Raw genomic sequence first — 14,643 nt, forward strand, 5'->3', positions numbered from 1 at the left:
ATATCACTACTGTGACATTGATGTCTTTTGGTATCACTGAAATAATACAGTGAGATAGAATTCAAAAAGAAAAATTTCAGAGGTGGACTCATTATAAAGTGCCTATGATTGTCACATAAGCCTGGAACAGATCAAGTACACTCATATTAAAACATAAGGCAGTTCTTAAATAAAAAGCCTTGATGATTAGAGTTCTACTGAACTACAGCCTCAACTGATCAAAATTCTAACTTGCACAGTACAAATGCAACTGCTTTGAGCTAAACATCAGTTTCAGAAGGAATAATATATGTGCACTTCCCAGCGACCATTCATTTAAAAACCTGAATCTAGATTCACAATCATCCACAAATGGAATAATTTCTATTACTGAAATTAAATATACTTAACACACAGAGCTTAATGAAAAAGATCATGAATCACTCCACTGTAAGAATTATCAGGACATGATAAAACTTTATGTATCTTAATGGTAAAAACAATCTGATTATTAGATCTTCATTTGAGGCAGTTTATCTATAGTTTAAAAAAATGCTTTCACTGATTACATTCCAAAGTATCTCTCTCATTGTCAGCAGGAGTGTCTGGCATTTAATTAAAATATATTCCTCTAACTATAAATAATTGAATGTTTTTAAATCTATGGCAAATATTGGCAAACCGATAAACAACTAAATAATGTAAGAACTAGAATTATCAAAACACTTTTGTGAACACAGTTCTGCTTGGAGGGCTCCACGGAGGAAGTGCCTCACTTTCAAGAAAGGAATGACGTTTCTTCTGTTTTCGTTCAATTCTTTCTTGCCTTTCCTTATTTTCCTAAAGAGAAAATAGAACACTATACATTTATGTACATATATGAATATTATTTTCAAATCAGGTTGCTTGCTGAAGAAAATAATCCATTATAGGATATTTATATATCACTTCCTAGTTTAACAGATCATAAAGAAATAACAGGTAGGGCCGGGCATGGTGGCTCACACCAGTTCTCCCAGCACTTTAGGAGACTGAGGTGGTGGATCGTTTGAGCCTGGGAGTTCGAGACCAGCCTGGGAAACATGGTGAAACATTATCTCTACAAAACAATACAAAAATTAGCCAGATGTGGTGGCACACACCTATAGTCTCAGCTACTTAGGAGGCTAAGGTGGGAAGATTGCTTGAGCCAGGGAGGTGGAGGTTGCAGTGAGCTAAGATCGCACCACTGCACTCCAGCCTGGGCAACAGAGTGAGACTCTGTCTCAAGAAAAACAAACAAAAAATGGAAACAAGAAAAAAAACAGCCAGGAAACATTGCCAATTTGTAAGTATATCAACAGGTATTAATATCACTTAATATTTTAAACTATAAAAGTGAGAACATTAAAAAAGAATTGTATAAAATAGAAAAACAGACCTACTATTGTAACTCAAAGATAATAACTATTATAAGTTGGTGATGACTTTGTGAGAACAAATTCTCAGAAGTAAATTTACTGGGTGCAAAGTTTTAATATGTCATGACAGTATGAGATACTTCAAATTTTTTACAAATAGTTAAAAAATCTGCCTCATGTTTCTTTATTATTGAACTTGAGCACATTTTCAAACATTTCTTTAGCCCTTTTGTAAATTTTCTGCTCAATTATTTGGCCATTTAAATGTATGGTATCAGTGCCTTTAATTTTTAGCAATTTGTGTACTTTCATATAAAAAATATTAATGTTATCTTTGCATCAAACATTTTGCCTACCTTTGTGAGTCATTTTTGATCATTATACAATGTATACGTAGATGGAAACATCACACTATATCCCATAAATATGTACACTTTTTATGTGTCAATTGCAAATAAAAAATTTTTTTAAAATCCCAACACACAGATATTGTCTCTGTCCCCCAGGCAACTTTCAAAATGGACAGAAACAAACAAGAAAATAAACAACGGATAATTCCAAGTTGTGTCAATTTCTAGGAAACGTGTTTTGAAACTATGAGAAGGAACAAAAAAGAGTATTTACTTTTAACAAAAAAATGGGCTCAGGGAAAGTCCCTTTGAAGTGTGAAATGATGGATAAGAGAAGCCATTCGTGATAAATATTGGGGAAGAGCTTTGCAAGCAAAGCAAACAGTAGTAGTGAGGGCTCTGAGAGTGGGAAAAAAATTTGTGATGTGGGAGGAAACAAAAAAGATCTACTGCGACTAAGGCTTGCCAAGAGGCAGGAGACAAGAAATGGAAATGGGGCACAAGGTGAGAAAGAGATGGATGAGGACTAAGATCATATGGGCCTTGCCAGGCCGTGGTAACATGCAGAACTTAGGTAAAACAATTCAACGAATGACACAGAAGCCAGGCAGAGAAGTGAGGAGAACATCAGGGGAGCATGACAGCCAAAGGAGGTGACAGCTGTAGGAGGAAGAAATCAACAGTGTAGAATGCTGAGATATTCTGAAACAGGACAGAAACACACAATAGACCGTGTAGATGCAAACCTGTAACTTTCAAAGTGTGATTTTGGTGTAGCGATGAGGACAAAGACAAAACTGAAGTGGGAAGTGAATGAAAAAGATATGAGGAACTAAGGAAGTATAAGCAAAACTTTCTAGATGTTTCACTATAAAGAAAAGCAGACAAAAGTGGGCCCACAGACAGAGGGAAATGCAGAGTTCAGACAGTGTATTTTTCTTGAAGATTATATATCCTGGAACATGACGGGAACAATTGAGAACAGTAGAAAGAATGATGATTCACAGAAGTGGAATGGTATATTTATATTTTATTGCTTGATAGGGATAGTCCTACTTCACATTATTCTCAAAATATTATCTCCCATATTTTTATTCTACAGGTGAATTTGAGAATCATTTCATTTCCCTGCACGTCCTCCCATCAAAGAAGTAACTGAGTATCTGCATATTAGTATGAAATCTAAATATTTATCTAGGTATATTTGAAATATTAGTAGGATCTGGTCTTTCCATCTTACAACTTGGATTGTCTATTTCTTTATGTCTCTGCTAACACTATAAGGTTTGGTGGTTTCTTCATCGTGGTATTTTTCTCATATTCCTCAAGGAGCAGGAAAACTCTTAGTGAAACCTGCCTCTGTAGGTTGATGGCTTGGGAGGAGAGGCATTATGGAAAAAGATTAGGTATGTATGTATCTTTTCATCAGTATATATATATAAATGCCACAAGCATAATATGGCAATACAGCACAAGGTTTCCATTCACATATAACAAAGTTAAGTGGGAGGTTTGTTTTCTTCTCAATCTTAACATCCATATCCTCGTTCCATGTCATAAGAATGTCTGCATGTTTGTTTGCTTGCTATTTCTATTAAGGCAAAGAGGGAACTTCCTTTCAGAATTTTAATTGTGAAAACCAAAGCTGTCATTAGATCATCTTCAATCATTTTAATATTTTAGAGAGAGGCAGACCATCTAGCTAGGCGGAAGAAAAGCAGTGACCAGACTGTGTCCACAGAGATTGACTGAATAAATCTCTTTTTCTAATTCCACTTAACATGGGGGGACAGTAACTTGAAATATGCTTCATCTTACTAGCGGGAGCTGGTCAGGGTAGCTAATAGACAATTATATTAACTGTAATATCAATTCACAAGAATCAATAGTTACCTTCATAGTAATTAAAAGAACCTTGTTAAAAAGTCCTTCTGACATTCACCTGTGGAAAACTGAGCTTTTTGCTCATTTTCTTACTAAAGGTAATGAGAAGTAAGCTGGGAATTGGCAAGAAAAATATTTTAGTCTTACCTGATCTTTGGCTATAACTTTCCCCTAAAACAACTATGCACCAAATGCTTACTGTGCAAACTAGTTTGTATATAAAAAGCTTGAGATGTTATTTTACATGAAAATTGAAGTCATTAGACTTCGATATAGGGACAATTTTTCTGTTCTATCTGCAAACAAATTTCAACAAGAATTTGGTAAGAAGCAGAATGGATCTGTAACATGTATATTTATGTGTTTATAGGTGTACTATATTTGCAGACATTTTACTAGATATCATGTTATTTTGTCTTTGGTCTTTAAGGAAATCTTGTTCTTCAGAGGACTGATGAGAATGACAATGTAATTAAGTACTATAATTAAAAATAGTGTACCTAAATGTGACTTATTAAGGCAATTCTATTTCATTTTCATGAAAATACAAAATTAAAATGGAAAACTCAAACATTTACATTTAATTTCCCTAATTGATTCCAGCGGTCAGTATATATCTTCTTAATATAAGTGGACTTTAAAATGTTTTTTGGAACATAGCTTTATTTAAAAGTTTAACTTAAGGAAATCATCAAGAAACACTACCTTTTTCATTCAAAATTGAACCAGTTTTGATTACCTTATTATTATTTCTCTGCACAGAATTAGCATATAGCAGTACTAAAGTCAACACACAGAGTAAATCCTGTTGGCTTTTGTTACAAGTGCATTAAATTACTTCAGAGAGAGCTGACATCTTTATAACATCATTATAAGTGTGTTTCTATGCACAGGCAATTCTGATCCATTTTCTCAAGTCTTCATTTGTGTTGTTCAGGAGAGTTCTACAATTTTCTTTATGTTGGTCTGGCATGTTTCTTAAGTATATTATTGTTTTATCTTTTTATCCTATCTTTAAATAGCTCATTTTTAAATGATATCTGATGTGCCTTTCTAACTGCTGCAGATTCTTAAGTTTATAGAAAAAAAATAAACAAGACTGGTCAAAAAGACTGTGAAAGAGGAACTATAAAGGGAGATGAATCCAAGCAGATATTTAGAAATATCAAGTCTAATAATGAAGTGTGGCACTGGAATCACAAGACTGACCAACGGAACAGAAAGTTAAGAAACAGACCCGAAAATATGAGAAGGTATCATATAATAAAAGCAGCACCTCAAATCAATGGGTAAAAATGGGCTACTTTATAAAGGATACATTTGGAAAAACTAAAGTTAAAATCATATTTCCCACCATTATCAGGGTAAATTCTAAGTAGAATAAATTTTAAAACATTAAGGTATTAAAGTCACAAAGTTGTTAAAAGAAAAATAAGAGAATTTTGTTTAACCTCAAATTGTGGAGGTCTTTTCAACTATGCTTGAAAATCAATAGCCAAAAAAAAAAAAAAAAAAAAAAAAGACTGATAAATTTGACACCTAAGGAAAGTTGGGAAACCAACAGTATGGTGGGGAAAAATATTTGAAACTCATATAAAAAAATGATAGGTTAATTTCCTTAGTACAAAACAAAAGGTTCTAGAAATCAGTAAGAAAAAAACCCAACAATCTAACGGAAAAGTGTACAAAGTCTATGAAATGACAATTTACAGAGAAAATAATAGATAAATGGCTTGTATACAAATAAAAAGAGATTTCGAGCTCAATTCTAATGAGAGAAATGCAAATCAAAAATAACCTGGATGATTTTTTTTAACTAGTCGATTGGTATGAGTTGTTTTAAAGTTTGATAAGAAACCTGACTGGATAGACTTCCAGTGCAAAAATGTTATACTTTTTGGTTGCTGAATCAAATGAATATGTTAATTATTCATATGAATGTGTTACCTACTTATGTATTTATTCATAATGTATTACTTATATAAAAATTGACAAAAATGCATATTTATATTGATATTCTAAAATGGAAAGTAACATTTTGCTTGACATCAACAAAAAGTAACTTTTATAAAGATTAAGTGAAATCAAATATATACATACATCTGGTTCAGCTAGCTATTGCTCCTCCTAAATCTCAAACCTGCTCTCTCATTAAAAACACCTAAATAAGAGATTCTCCTTGAGGTCATCAGAAATATCAAAAGAGAATAAAAGATGGACTAATTTTCTCACTATTAAATTCAGTGTTACTTTTTGTTATGACCAAGTTCCACCAAGTAGTAGCCCCGATAGTATACTTTTCTTCTTTCTATGATGTTAGATGTGAGAATCACAGCAAAGGAAGAATGGGCATCAATAGTAAATGGTAAATGTGGGGATGCAGGTAAGGAAGAAGACTTTAACAAGTTTTAAGCCTAGGTGTTTGAGCGAATAGTAGAAACATTAATAGAAATGACTAAATCAAAGAAAATATGCTATATGCAGGAGGAGAGCTTGAATTCAACAAAGCAGATTCCAGGTAGAAATAATCAGTAGGTCTGGCACAATAGAATTAGGGACAGAAAAGACATAAAAGGTAGATGAAAAAGACTCAAGCGCATTGACAAATAATACCTACCAGCCATTTTTCATATTCATCAATAGCTTGTTTATCTTTATCTTTTTTCTCAGCTCTTTTCAGTTCTTCTTTTCTTTTCTCATTTATTTTTTCTTTTTCCTTTTGCTTGAAAAAAGCTTCCTTTTTCTCATTCCTACAGAGGATAGTATACAACACTGGACAGTTAAAGGAAAATACATAATAAAGATTCCCTAGTACATCTTTGACAGTAATGAAATTGAAATGCATTAGTAAATTTCAAGTAAATAAATTTTATAAAATTCTGAAGTGTTATTAATTTAAAATATGTCAAAATATGTATGATTTGGGATTACCATTTCTCAACAGCAGTTAAATTATCTTTCTTTTTCTCGGCAACAGTTTCCTCCTCTTTCTGTTTCTTTGCTCTTTCATATTCTCTCTCCTTTCTATTTTTCTCTTTAAGATATTCCATCTTTTTCTCTTTCCATTTTTCAAAAGCCTGAAAAAGTTCAGAATAATTTTCTTACTGTGAATATTTGAAAATAAATAAAAATACATTAATCATTAATTTGAATTTCAAATGTTTTAAAATAATTAAGATGTGCAAAGCTCCCGAATACCTGTAGTGCTTCTCCTTTTCTTGCAGCATTTTCTTCTTCAGTTTTCTTCTTGTTTTTTTCTTCAAGCCTCTTCTTGGCAGCTATTTTCTTTGCTTCCTTTTCTTTCATAGCCTTCCAGGCCTCAAATGATGCTAATGCTTCTTCTCTTTTAGCAGCTCTTTTCTACATTGGAAAAAAATAATAGAGTGATATACATATATATATATAGAGAGAGACAAATATGGCTAGATATAAATATTAGACAAATATGGCTAGATGTAAATATTAGACAAATATGGCTAGATATAAATATACACATATACATTTATCTTTAATCCTCTGATATTCATTGTACTTAGAAGTTAACTTTCAAAGTAATTTATTTAAAATGGCTTAGATAAGTTAATTTACAAAGAATGTTATCTGAATTATTCACTGATTTTAAAATGTCCTTTTCTAAAAACATTTATCACATATTGACCTATTAATGAGAAAGATGTCAACTATTATTTTTGAAAGTGTACTAAACAAATTATGTCAAAATAAACTGTAATAGGCTAAGTGGTATAGTAAAATTTTCATAATAATATATTTGAAAAAAATCAGTAAACTTATGGGCTTATCAACTAAGTTAGAGTAAGGCAAATTGGCCAAGTCATGCAGTAAGATGCAGATTTTTGGTTTAAATCTTAATTTTGAATAGTATCAAAACATGAAGTTCTTACTATACAAATGTATTCCAAATGTTGAAAGTATGTGCTCAACTGAAAAATAGGTTGGAGACTGTATAGCAAGTTATTATTTTATTTCCTTCAATCTAATCCCATAATATTCTATGTTTGCTTTATTGTTCAATATTAAATGACATAAAACCTTAATATTGGGGTAACATAATTTAGAAGTCAAAGTACTGTCTACCTCACAGAGCTGTGAAGATCAAATGAGAAGGGGTATGGCACTGACCACAGCAGCATACTGCTATGAACTTGGTTAACAAGATAGACAGGCACGCCCCCTGGAGGGCGGCTCCCTTCGCTACTGATGCATTATCGCGCTCTTCGCTTTGGAAAATATTTTTCTTCTAAATCTATTTTAATATTGAACAGCACACTGGAGTTTTTTTTTCAGAAGTTTGACTTTAAAATATAGGAAACAACTGAGCGTATTCTAAGCAGGAGTTAGAGGAAGCGACTCAGTACAGAAGAGAAAGGAACAAAAGTTCACCTCCAGTTGATGGGAAAGGATACAAAAATCAAGAGCTCAGGGAGGGGTTGGACTTGATAATTTGTACTAAACAAATTATATCAAAATAAATTGTAATAGGCTAAGTGGTATAGTAAAATTCAAGAGAGAAAAGAGGAAAACTGAAGGCTAGCTAGTGTCTAATGATCCTTTATCTTCTTATGCCTTTTTTTTTTCTTTGAGACAGTCTCTGTCACCTAGGATGGAGTACAGTGGCACGATCTCAGCTAACTGCAACCTCCACCTCCTGGGTTCAAGTGATCCTCCCACCCCAGCCTCCCGAGTAGCTGGGATTACAGGTGCCCACCACCATGCCTGGCTAATTTTTGTATTTTTAGGAGAGATGGGGTTTCACCACATTGCCCAGGCTGGTGTTGAACTTCAGACCTCAAGGGATCCCGTCTGCCTCGGTCTCGCAAAGTACTAGGATTACAGGTGTGAGCCACAGTGCCTGGCCTTCTTGGCTAAGTTCTAAATGAAGTCAACTTTTAAGAGTGAATTAGGTGCTCACAAACAATAATAACTTCATAATCAGCAGGAACAAAGCTATCCTATACATATACAAAATTAAAATCTGTTTTCATGTAAAACAGTTATATCAAACTAAAATCTATAAAGTAAAACAGAAATAAAACAAATCAATTCTTTAATATACAAGTTATTTTACCATTTAAAAAGCTGATTTAGAAAAGTTATATATTCAGGGATATTTCACCGAAATAAAAATCCAAAACATTTTTACTTCTATATGTCAGAATACCTGTTCATTTTGGATCCTTAAGTTTTCACTTTCAATTCTTTTTATTCTGTGCATTTCATGTAAATATATATTTTTCTTTTCTAACCACTCCTATGAGAACAAGAAAAAGGTTATATAATATTTAAAATTTCTTAAATGAATTAGAATTCTTTATATTAACATTTTCTCTGAAATTCACATGTACAATTTTCTAAAGTATACTATTCTACTTTAAAAAAGACAAAAAACGATCTTTTTTAGAATTGTGAATAAATTAATAAAATCTTTTTTCTATGTATGCCTAACAATATCTTAGGAAAGAAAAAATTTACTAACTTTTTGTTCATAATAACTCCTTTTGTTCATATAAACTTCAAGAATAAAAAAATGAAAACATATAGACTTTACAATGTTTTGGCTTGTGTTATATTTCTATAAATTGTAATGGCATATTCTTTCCTTAAAAACAACTATGATTGGTTATGCAAAGTGTGGAAGCAAATAATTTAGTAAAATATCTATGGATTACTCATGTATTATAAGGAAAATCTTTCTCAATAAATTAAGTATTAAACCATAATTTCCTATCAGGATTGCTTTATTCTTTATAAACAGTGTTGGCTTATGAAAGTGATCATCCTTCTCCTCTTAAAAATATTTTCCTTTTTTACCTGATAAACAGCTGCCCTTATGTTATCTGCTCTATCAGGTTCTATGCTCTGTTTCTGTGAAGGTTTTTGGTCCAAGACTTTTAAAGTCCCTAAATAGTGAGAAGAGGTAGTTGTCGATGGAGTTCTCCTTTTAGAACTAGATTTCTTCAAAAACTCAGAGGTCATTAATCTGAAAAGATCCAAATGAATCAAGATAAAATATTACAATTGCATTTGGTACAAGAGAGATCTGTTAGAATATGCACATATAATATTTGAAAACTGACCAGGCATGATGGCTCACACCTGTAATACCAGCACTTTGGAAGGCCAAAATGGATGGATGACTTGAGCTCAGGAGTTACAGACCAGCCTGGGCAACATGGTGAAACCCTGTCTCTACCAAAAATACAAAAAACTAGCCGGCATGGTCGTGCACGCCAGTAGTTGCAGCTACCCTGGAGGCTGAGGTGGGAGGATAGCTTGAGCCCAGGAGGCAGAGGTTGCAGCGAGCAGAGATCATGCCACTACACTCCAGCCTGAGCAACAGAATGAGACTCCATCTCAAAAAAAAATTGAAAACTACATTATAATTTAACAAATTGTATTTACTTTGAAAATGATGTAGGTAAAATGTACAGCCTTAGTATACGAAGAGTATTAAATTATGTTGAAGGGGACATAATTTAAATATGTCCCCTTTAAGTTATATGGCTTTAAAATGATTGCTCTATTTAAATATTTGTAATTAGAAACTTTTTAAGAAATATGGACCATGTTACTTCTTCTCAAGTTACATGGAAAAAACAATAAAGTGGGTTATAATCACTCTTTTAATATTTATTTTCTTTCATCATTTTGTTACATGAAGCATTCCAAATATAAAATTAGAAAGAATAGTACCATCTATTTCAGGGATTGGTGGGAAAATCTGGCCAGCCATCGGTTTTAGTATACAAAGTTTATTGCACCATAGCTGTAATCACTCACTTAAGTTTTGCCTGTGGCTGCTTTCCTGTTAAAATAGCAGAAATGAGTAGTTCCAATACAGACTGTGCCTAAAATGCGCACAAACTGGACATTTACAGAAAAAGCTTGTTAGCTCTGTTTTATTTGATTAATGATAATTTGACTAATGATAATTTAAAAGATTCAGAAGGTTTTGATTAGCACTTATGAGTTAGGCATTCATTATCACTGGTGTGAATGAAGCCATATAGATAATCATTTTAATAAACCTACTTAATTCATAGATTCTGAAGGCTTTCAGTACAATTTCTCATGTTAGACAATGATACTTGATAATGAATAAGTATCATTGCTAGACTTCAGCTTTATTACCATTTTATATTGCTTGTCTCAGGAAAAGTAGGAGAAAGAAGCTCTATTTCAGAAGCAGTGTGGAGCACAGAGAATCCCTAATCACTGACATTAAGAAAGAAGAAAAATATTCCTAGGACGATCCTGGAGAGCGAAGGTATTGCATAAACATTCCAGGCACTAAAACAACCAGTAATAGGCTTACTTTTTATGAATTACTTTATTTCAAATAATATCATCAACCAAGGAGTTTTATCACGAAGTAACTACTCTTTTCATTTTATTAAATGCAAATAAAGAGAAAACACAGTAACACCAAATGAAATTTACTTTATGAAAGTTAAATTAAAACTAGCTTTGCTAGAATGCAAGCCCATAAATGACAAATATTGATCACTTTCTTACCTGGCAGATGCACTGGATGCTCTATTATTTGTTGACTTTTTATTCTTTATATTTCTATCTTCAATTGTTTTCTATTAAACAGAAAATGCCAAAGATGATTTATTCATAACAACTATCTTTGTTAGGCTTAGAAGCCAAACTGCCAGTAAATCACTATTCTTTAAGTATCTACTATGTGTCAAACACAGTAGACACTGGGAACAAATCAGTGAATAAAATGCCCTTAAGAATATTAAATTCTAGAGATGGTTGACCAAAAATAAATATATAAGCAAACATGACTCATGAAGGAGATAAAATAGTGTACAGCGACAGAGAATGACCAGAGTGGGGCTGAAGAAGTTGATCAGGGAAGGCTGTCCTGAGGGGCTGACATCAGAGCTGAGACAGATAATGAGTGCAAAGGGCCCACTTGAAAGTCTATGAAAGAAAGAAACAGCAAGTGGTAAAAGCCTGAGAAGGGACAGAGCTTGGTAGCTTTGAAAAACAGAGAGGTGAATGGAGCTGAAGCATAGTGAATGGCAGAGAAGAGTGGAAGACGTGGTCAGAGAAGAACCTTGTGCGATCACTAGGTGGCGATGAGGAGTCTGGACGGAATTCTTGTGATAAACCAACAAAAAGACTTTAATGGAGAATGATTCTATTCCTGTTTAGAAAAGGCCACTCAGTAGAGAATAAGAATGAAGCCAAGGGTCCAGTCAAAAGAAATACATTACAACCTTACTTCTTACATATAAATTGCCTGTTCTAATTTAGAATTGCCTCTATTAGACATTCTACAATCCTGTCTATAAACTCCAGAATATCCTTTCTCCTTGTAAGGAATAACTTTTCTACTTTACGTAGACTGATGGGTGCTAGTGGTAAAGTGAGAGCACAGATATAAACACATCCCTAACTCGTCAGTGTTTTTTTCCTAAGGAACGTAGCTAAGGATGATATACCTGGCACATGGCTTAATGAACCTTCTCCATAAACGTTAAGAAAACTTGTATTTTATATTATAAAAGTATTGCTCAAACACAAATTTTCAGCTAGCGCTGTTTTCTTCCCCCGATACTAAGTACACAGCACTGCTAGTTAATTGCAGCTATAAGAGATAATGAAAAATTCAGGAGAAACAAAGACTGAAAATGCTACACCATAAATTTTTTAAGTATAGCACTCAGACACAATTTAGTTTAGGAACAAGTAATCCTACATAATCACATATCTGTTTCTTAAGGTTAGAATAATAATGTTCCCCTCAACAACAACAAAAAACAAATAACCGCATTAAAAAGAGGGCAAAAAATGTGAATAGACTTTTTGAAAAGAAGACATACAAGTGGCCAAGAAACATATGAAAAAAAAAATGCTCACCATCACTTATCATCAAACACAAATTAAAACCACAGTGAGATATATTATACTAGTCAGAATATTTATCTATTATTAAAAAGTTAAAAAAGTAACAGATGTCGGTGAGAACACAGAGAAAAGGGAATGCTTACATACTCTTGGTTTTATGAATATAAAATAGTACAATCTTTATGGAAAATTGTATGGGGATTTCTTAAGGAACTAAAAATAGAACTACCATTCAATCCAGCAACCCCACTGTGAGTATCTGCCAAAAGGAAAATAAATCATTATATAAAAAAGATACCTGCACTCATATGTTTATCACAGTACTAGTCACAATAGCAAAGATATGGAATCAACCTAAGTGTACATCAACATATGACTGGGTAAAGAAAATGTACACACACACACACATACACACTGGAATACTATTCAGCCATACAGAAAAAATGTCTTTTACAACAACATGGGTGGAACTGGAGGTTATTACCTTAAGTGAAATAAATCATAAACAGAAAGTCAAATGGTACATGTTCTCACTTATAAGTGGGAGCTAAATAATGTGTACACATGTATATAGAGTATGGAATAATAGATAATGGAGACTAGGAAAGGTGAGAGGGAGGTGAGGGATGAGAAATTACTTAATGGATACAATGTATATTTTAATTTATACTAAAAGTCTGACTTTACTACTACACAAATATATCCATGTAACAAAAAAGCACTTGAACCCGTTAAATTTATATGAATTTAAAAAAAAAAAAAAAAAAAAGCAATTTCATCACCTCTAGAGGTGCCAGGGCACCAACTCATTATTTTGAAAATTAGGAAATAAAGGCAAAGGATCAAATATGAATAATAATAATAATGTTCCTGATGATAACCATCTATTTTAAAGAAGCATGGATGTTGAAAAACATTTAAGATTTTCGTTAAAATTGTTAACATGTTTCATGTTTTAAAGTGATATCCAAAAACATAACTCTAATTTAAAATCTCAGAAGTTATTCCAGATAGTTATATTTTTAAAATGTGAAGACCTATGGAAATATATACACTAGGAGTATGCATTTCTGAGATATTTAAAAGTATATTATAATCATACACCTCTGATAAATTTTAAACACTGGGTTTTATTAAATTCACTACAAACTTTCCTTAAAGTGAAATTTTACTGGATTAAGAAAGAACCATGTGACAATATAATACCACTATCAAAAGATAAATTTTCCACTGGTAATTCAGAAGTATATAACACAGAAGATAAAATTTCTTAAAGTTCTGTTTCAAGTTTTAAGCTGTAGTATGAAAGGTATGAATTTTTACAAATACCTTTGAAGACACTGTTGCACTGGTAGATGTTAAGATACTCTGAGATTTAGATAGTAGTGGATCAACTGTTCTCTCAACATCCATAATCAGTTCTGCTTTTGCCTTTTCTTCTTCAAGGTCATCAGCAGTCACTTGACTTTGCTTGGATTTCTCAAATGCAGTAGTTACATGGTCTGCTGAAAATGAATTCTCTTTATTTTCATCGGATTTCAAGGAATTATGGTTTTCAGTGATTTCTTCATTTGGATCTATTTTGAGACAGAGTAATAGCATTAAAACCCCCTTCTGAATTAATAAGGTAAATACCAGATTCATTTGCTTTCTTTTAAAGGAGGACTATCTATAAACTTTTTTTCCTGCAAAATATGAAGAAAACTATCATATTAAACTTGCACAAACTTTTTTCAAAAGTGATTTACAAAAAAAATAGTCTACGCTTAACTAATGAAGCACTTACCAAATCTAGTACTTAGAAAAATAGCATATTAATAAACAGAATGGAATAACTACCCTAAAACAAAGACACGTCAAAAGAGCTTGTTGACATACAAACCAAGCAAGTGAGATGACAATATTTGTTCAGCTCTAAAGCCTGAGTTTCTCAGCTGGAACAACAGGCTGCATAAGAAGGTGTCACACCTCTCTAGGCTACTATAGTTATTAGTAATACAACTGTTGAATTGTATAGATGCAGAAAGAACCACGAATTAATGCAATTTTACACAGCCTCTAGTGAGTGTCATCTCACCAAGATGCAGTACCGCCTCTGATACCATAAGCAGCAATAAAGACTATTGCTTATCCTCTCTGTGCTCCAA

General features: G+C 32.7%; 1 protein-coding gene across 5 annotated transcripts in view; it reads right to left on the reverse strand.

Annotated features, from left to right (window-relative positions):
- Positions 1-436: 436 nt before the first annotated feature.
- Positions 437-14,643, reverse strand: part of MAP9 (microtubule associated protein 9) — a 30,195-nt gene continuing 15,988 nt past the window's right edge. For 4 of the 5 annotated variants that reach the window (XM_015139384.3, XM_015139383.3, XM_028848831.2 and 1 more), the window contains exons 7-14: positions 13,826-14,073; positions 11,147-11,217; positions 9,443-9,611; positions 8,793-8,882; positions 6,812-6,973; positions 6,545-6,690; positions 6,231-6,363; positions 437-819 (exon numbers count right to left, since the gene is read on the reverse strand). In XM_015139384.3, the coding sequence (XP_014994870.3) occupies positions 697-819; positions 6,231-6,363; positions 6,545-6,690; positions 6,812-6,973; positions 8,793-8,882; positions 9,443-9,611; positions 11,147-11,217; positions 13,826-14,073 (1,142 nt within the window). In that variant the 3' untranslated portion in view covers positions 437-696. Of the gene's footprint in view, positions 839-6,230; positions 6,364-6,544; positions 6,691-6,811; positions 6,974-8,792; positions 8,883-9,442; positions 9,612-11,146; positions 11,218-13,825; positions 14,074-14,643 lie in introns of all 5 variants that reach the window. The other variant, XM_078002387.1, reaches the window with a different exon arrangement.

The sequence above is a fragment of the Macaca mulatta genome, chromosome 5 (assembly GCF_049350105.2).
Source record: "Macaca mulatta isolate MMU2019108-1 chromosome 5, T2T-MMU8v2.0, whole genome shotgun sequence".
Lineage (NCBI taxonomy): Eukaryota > Metazoa > Chordata > Mammalia > Primates > Cercopithecidae > Macaca > Macaca mulatta.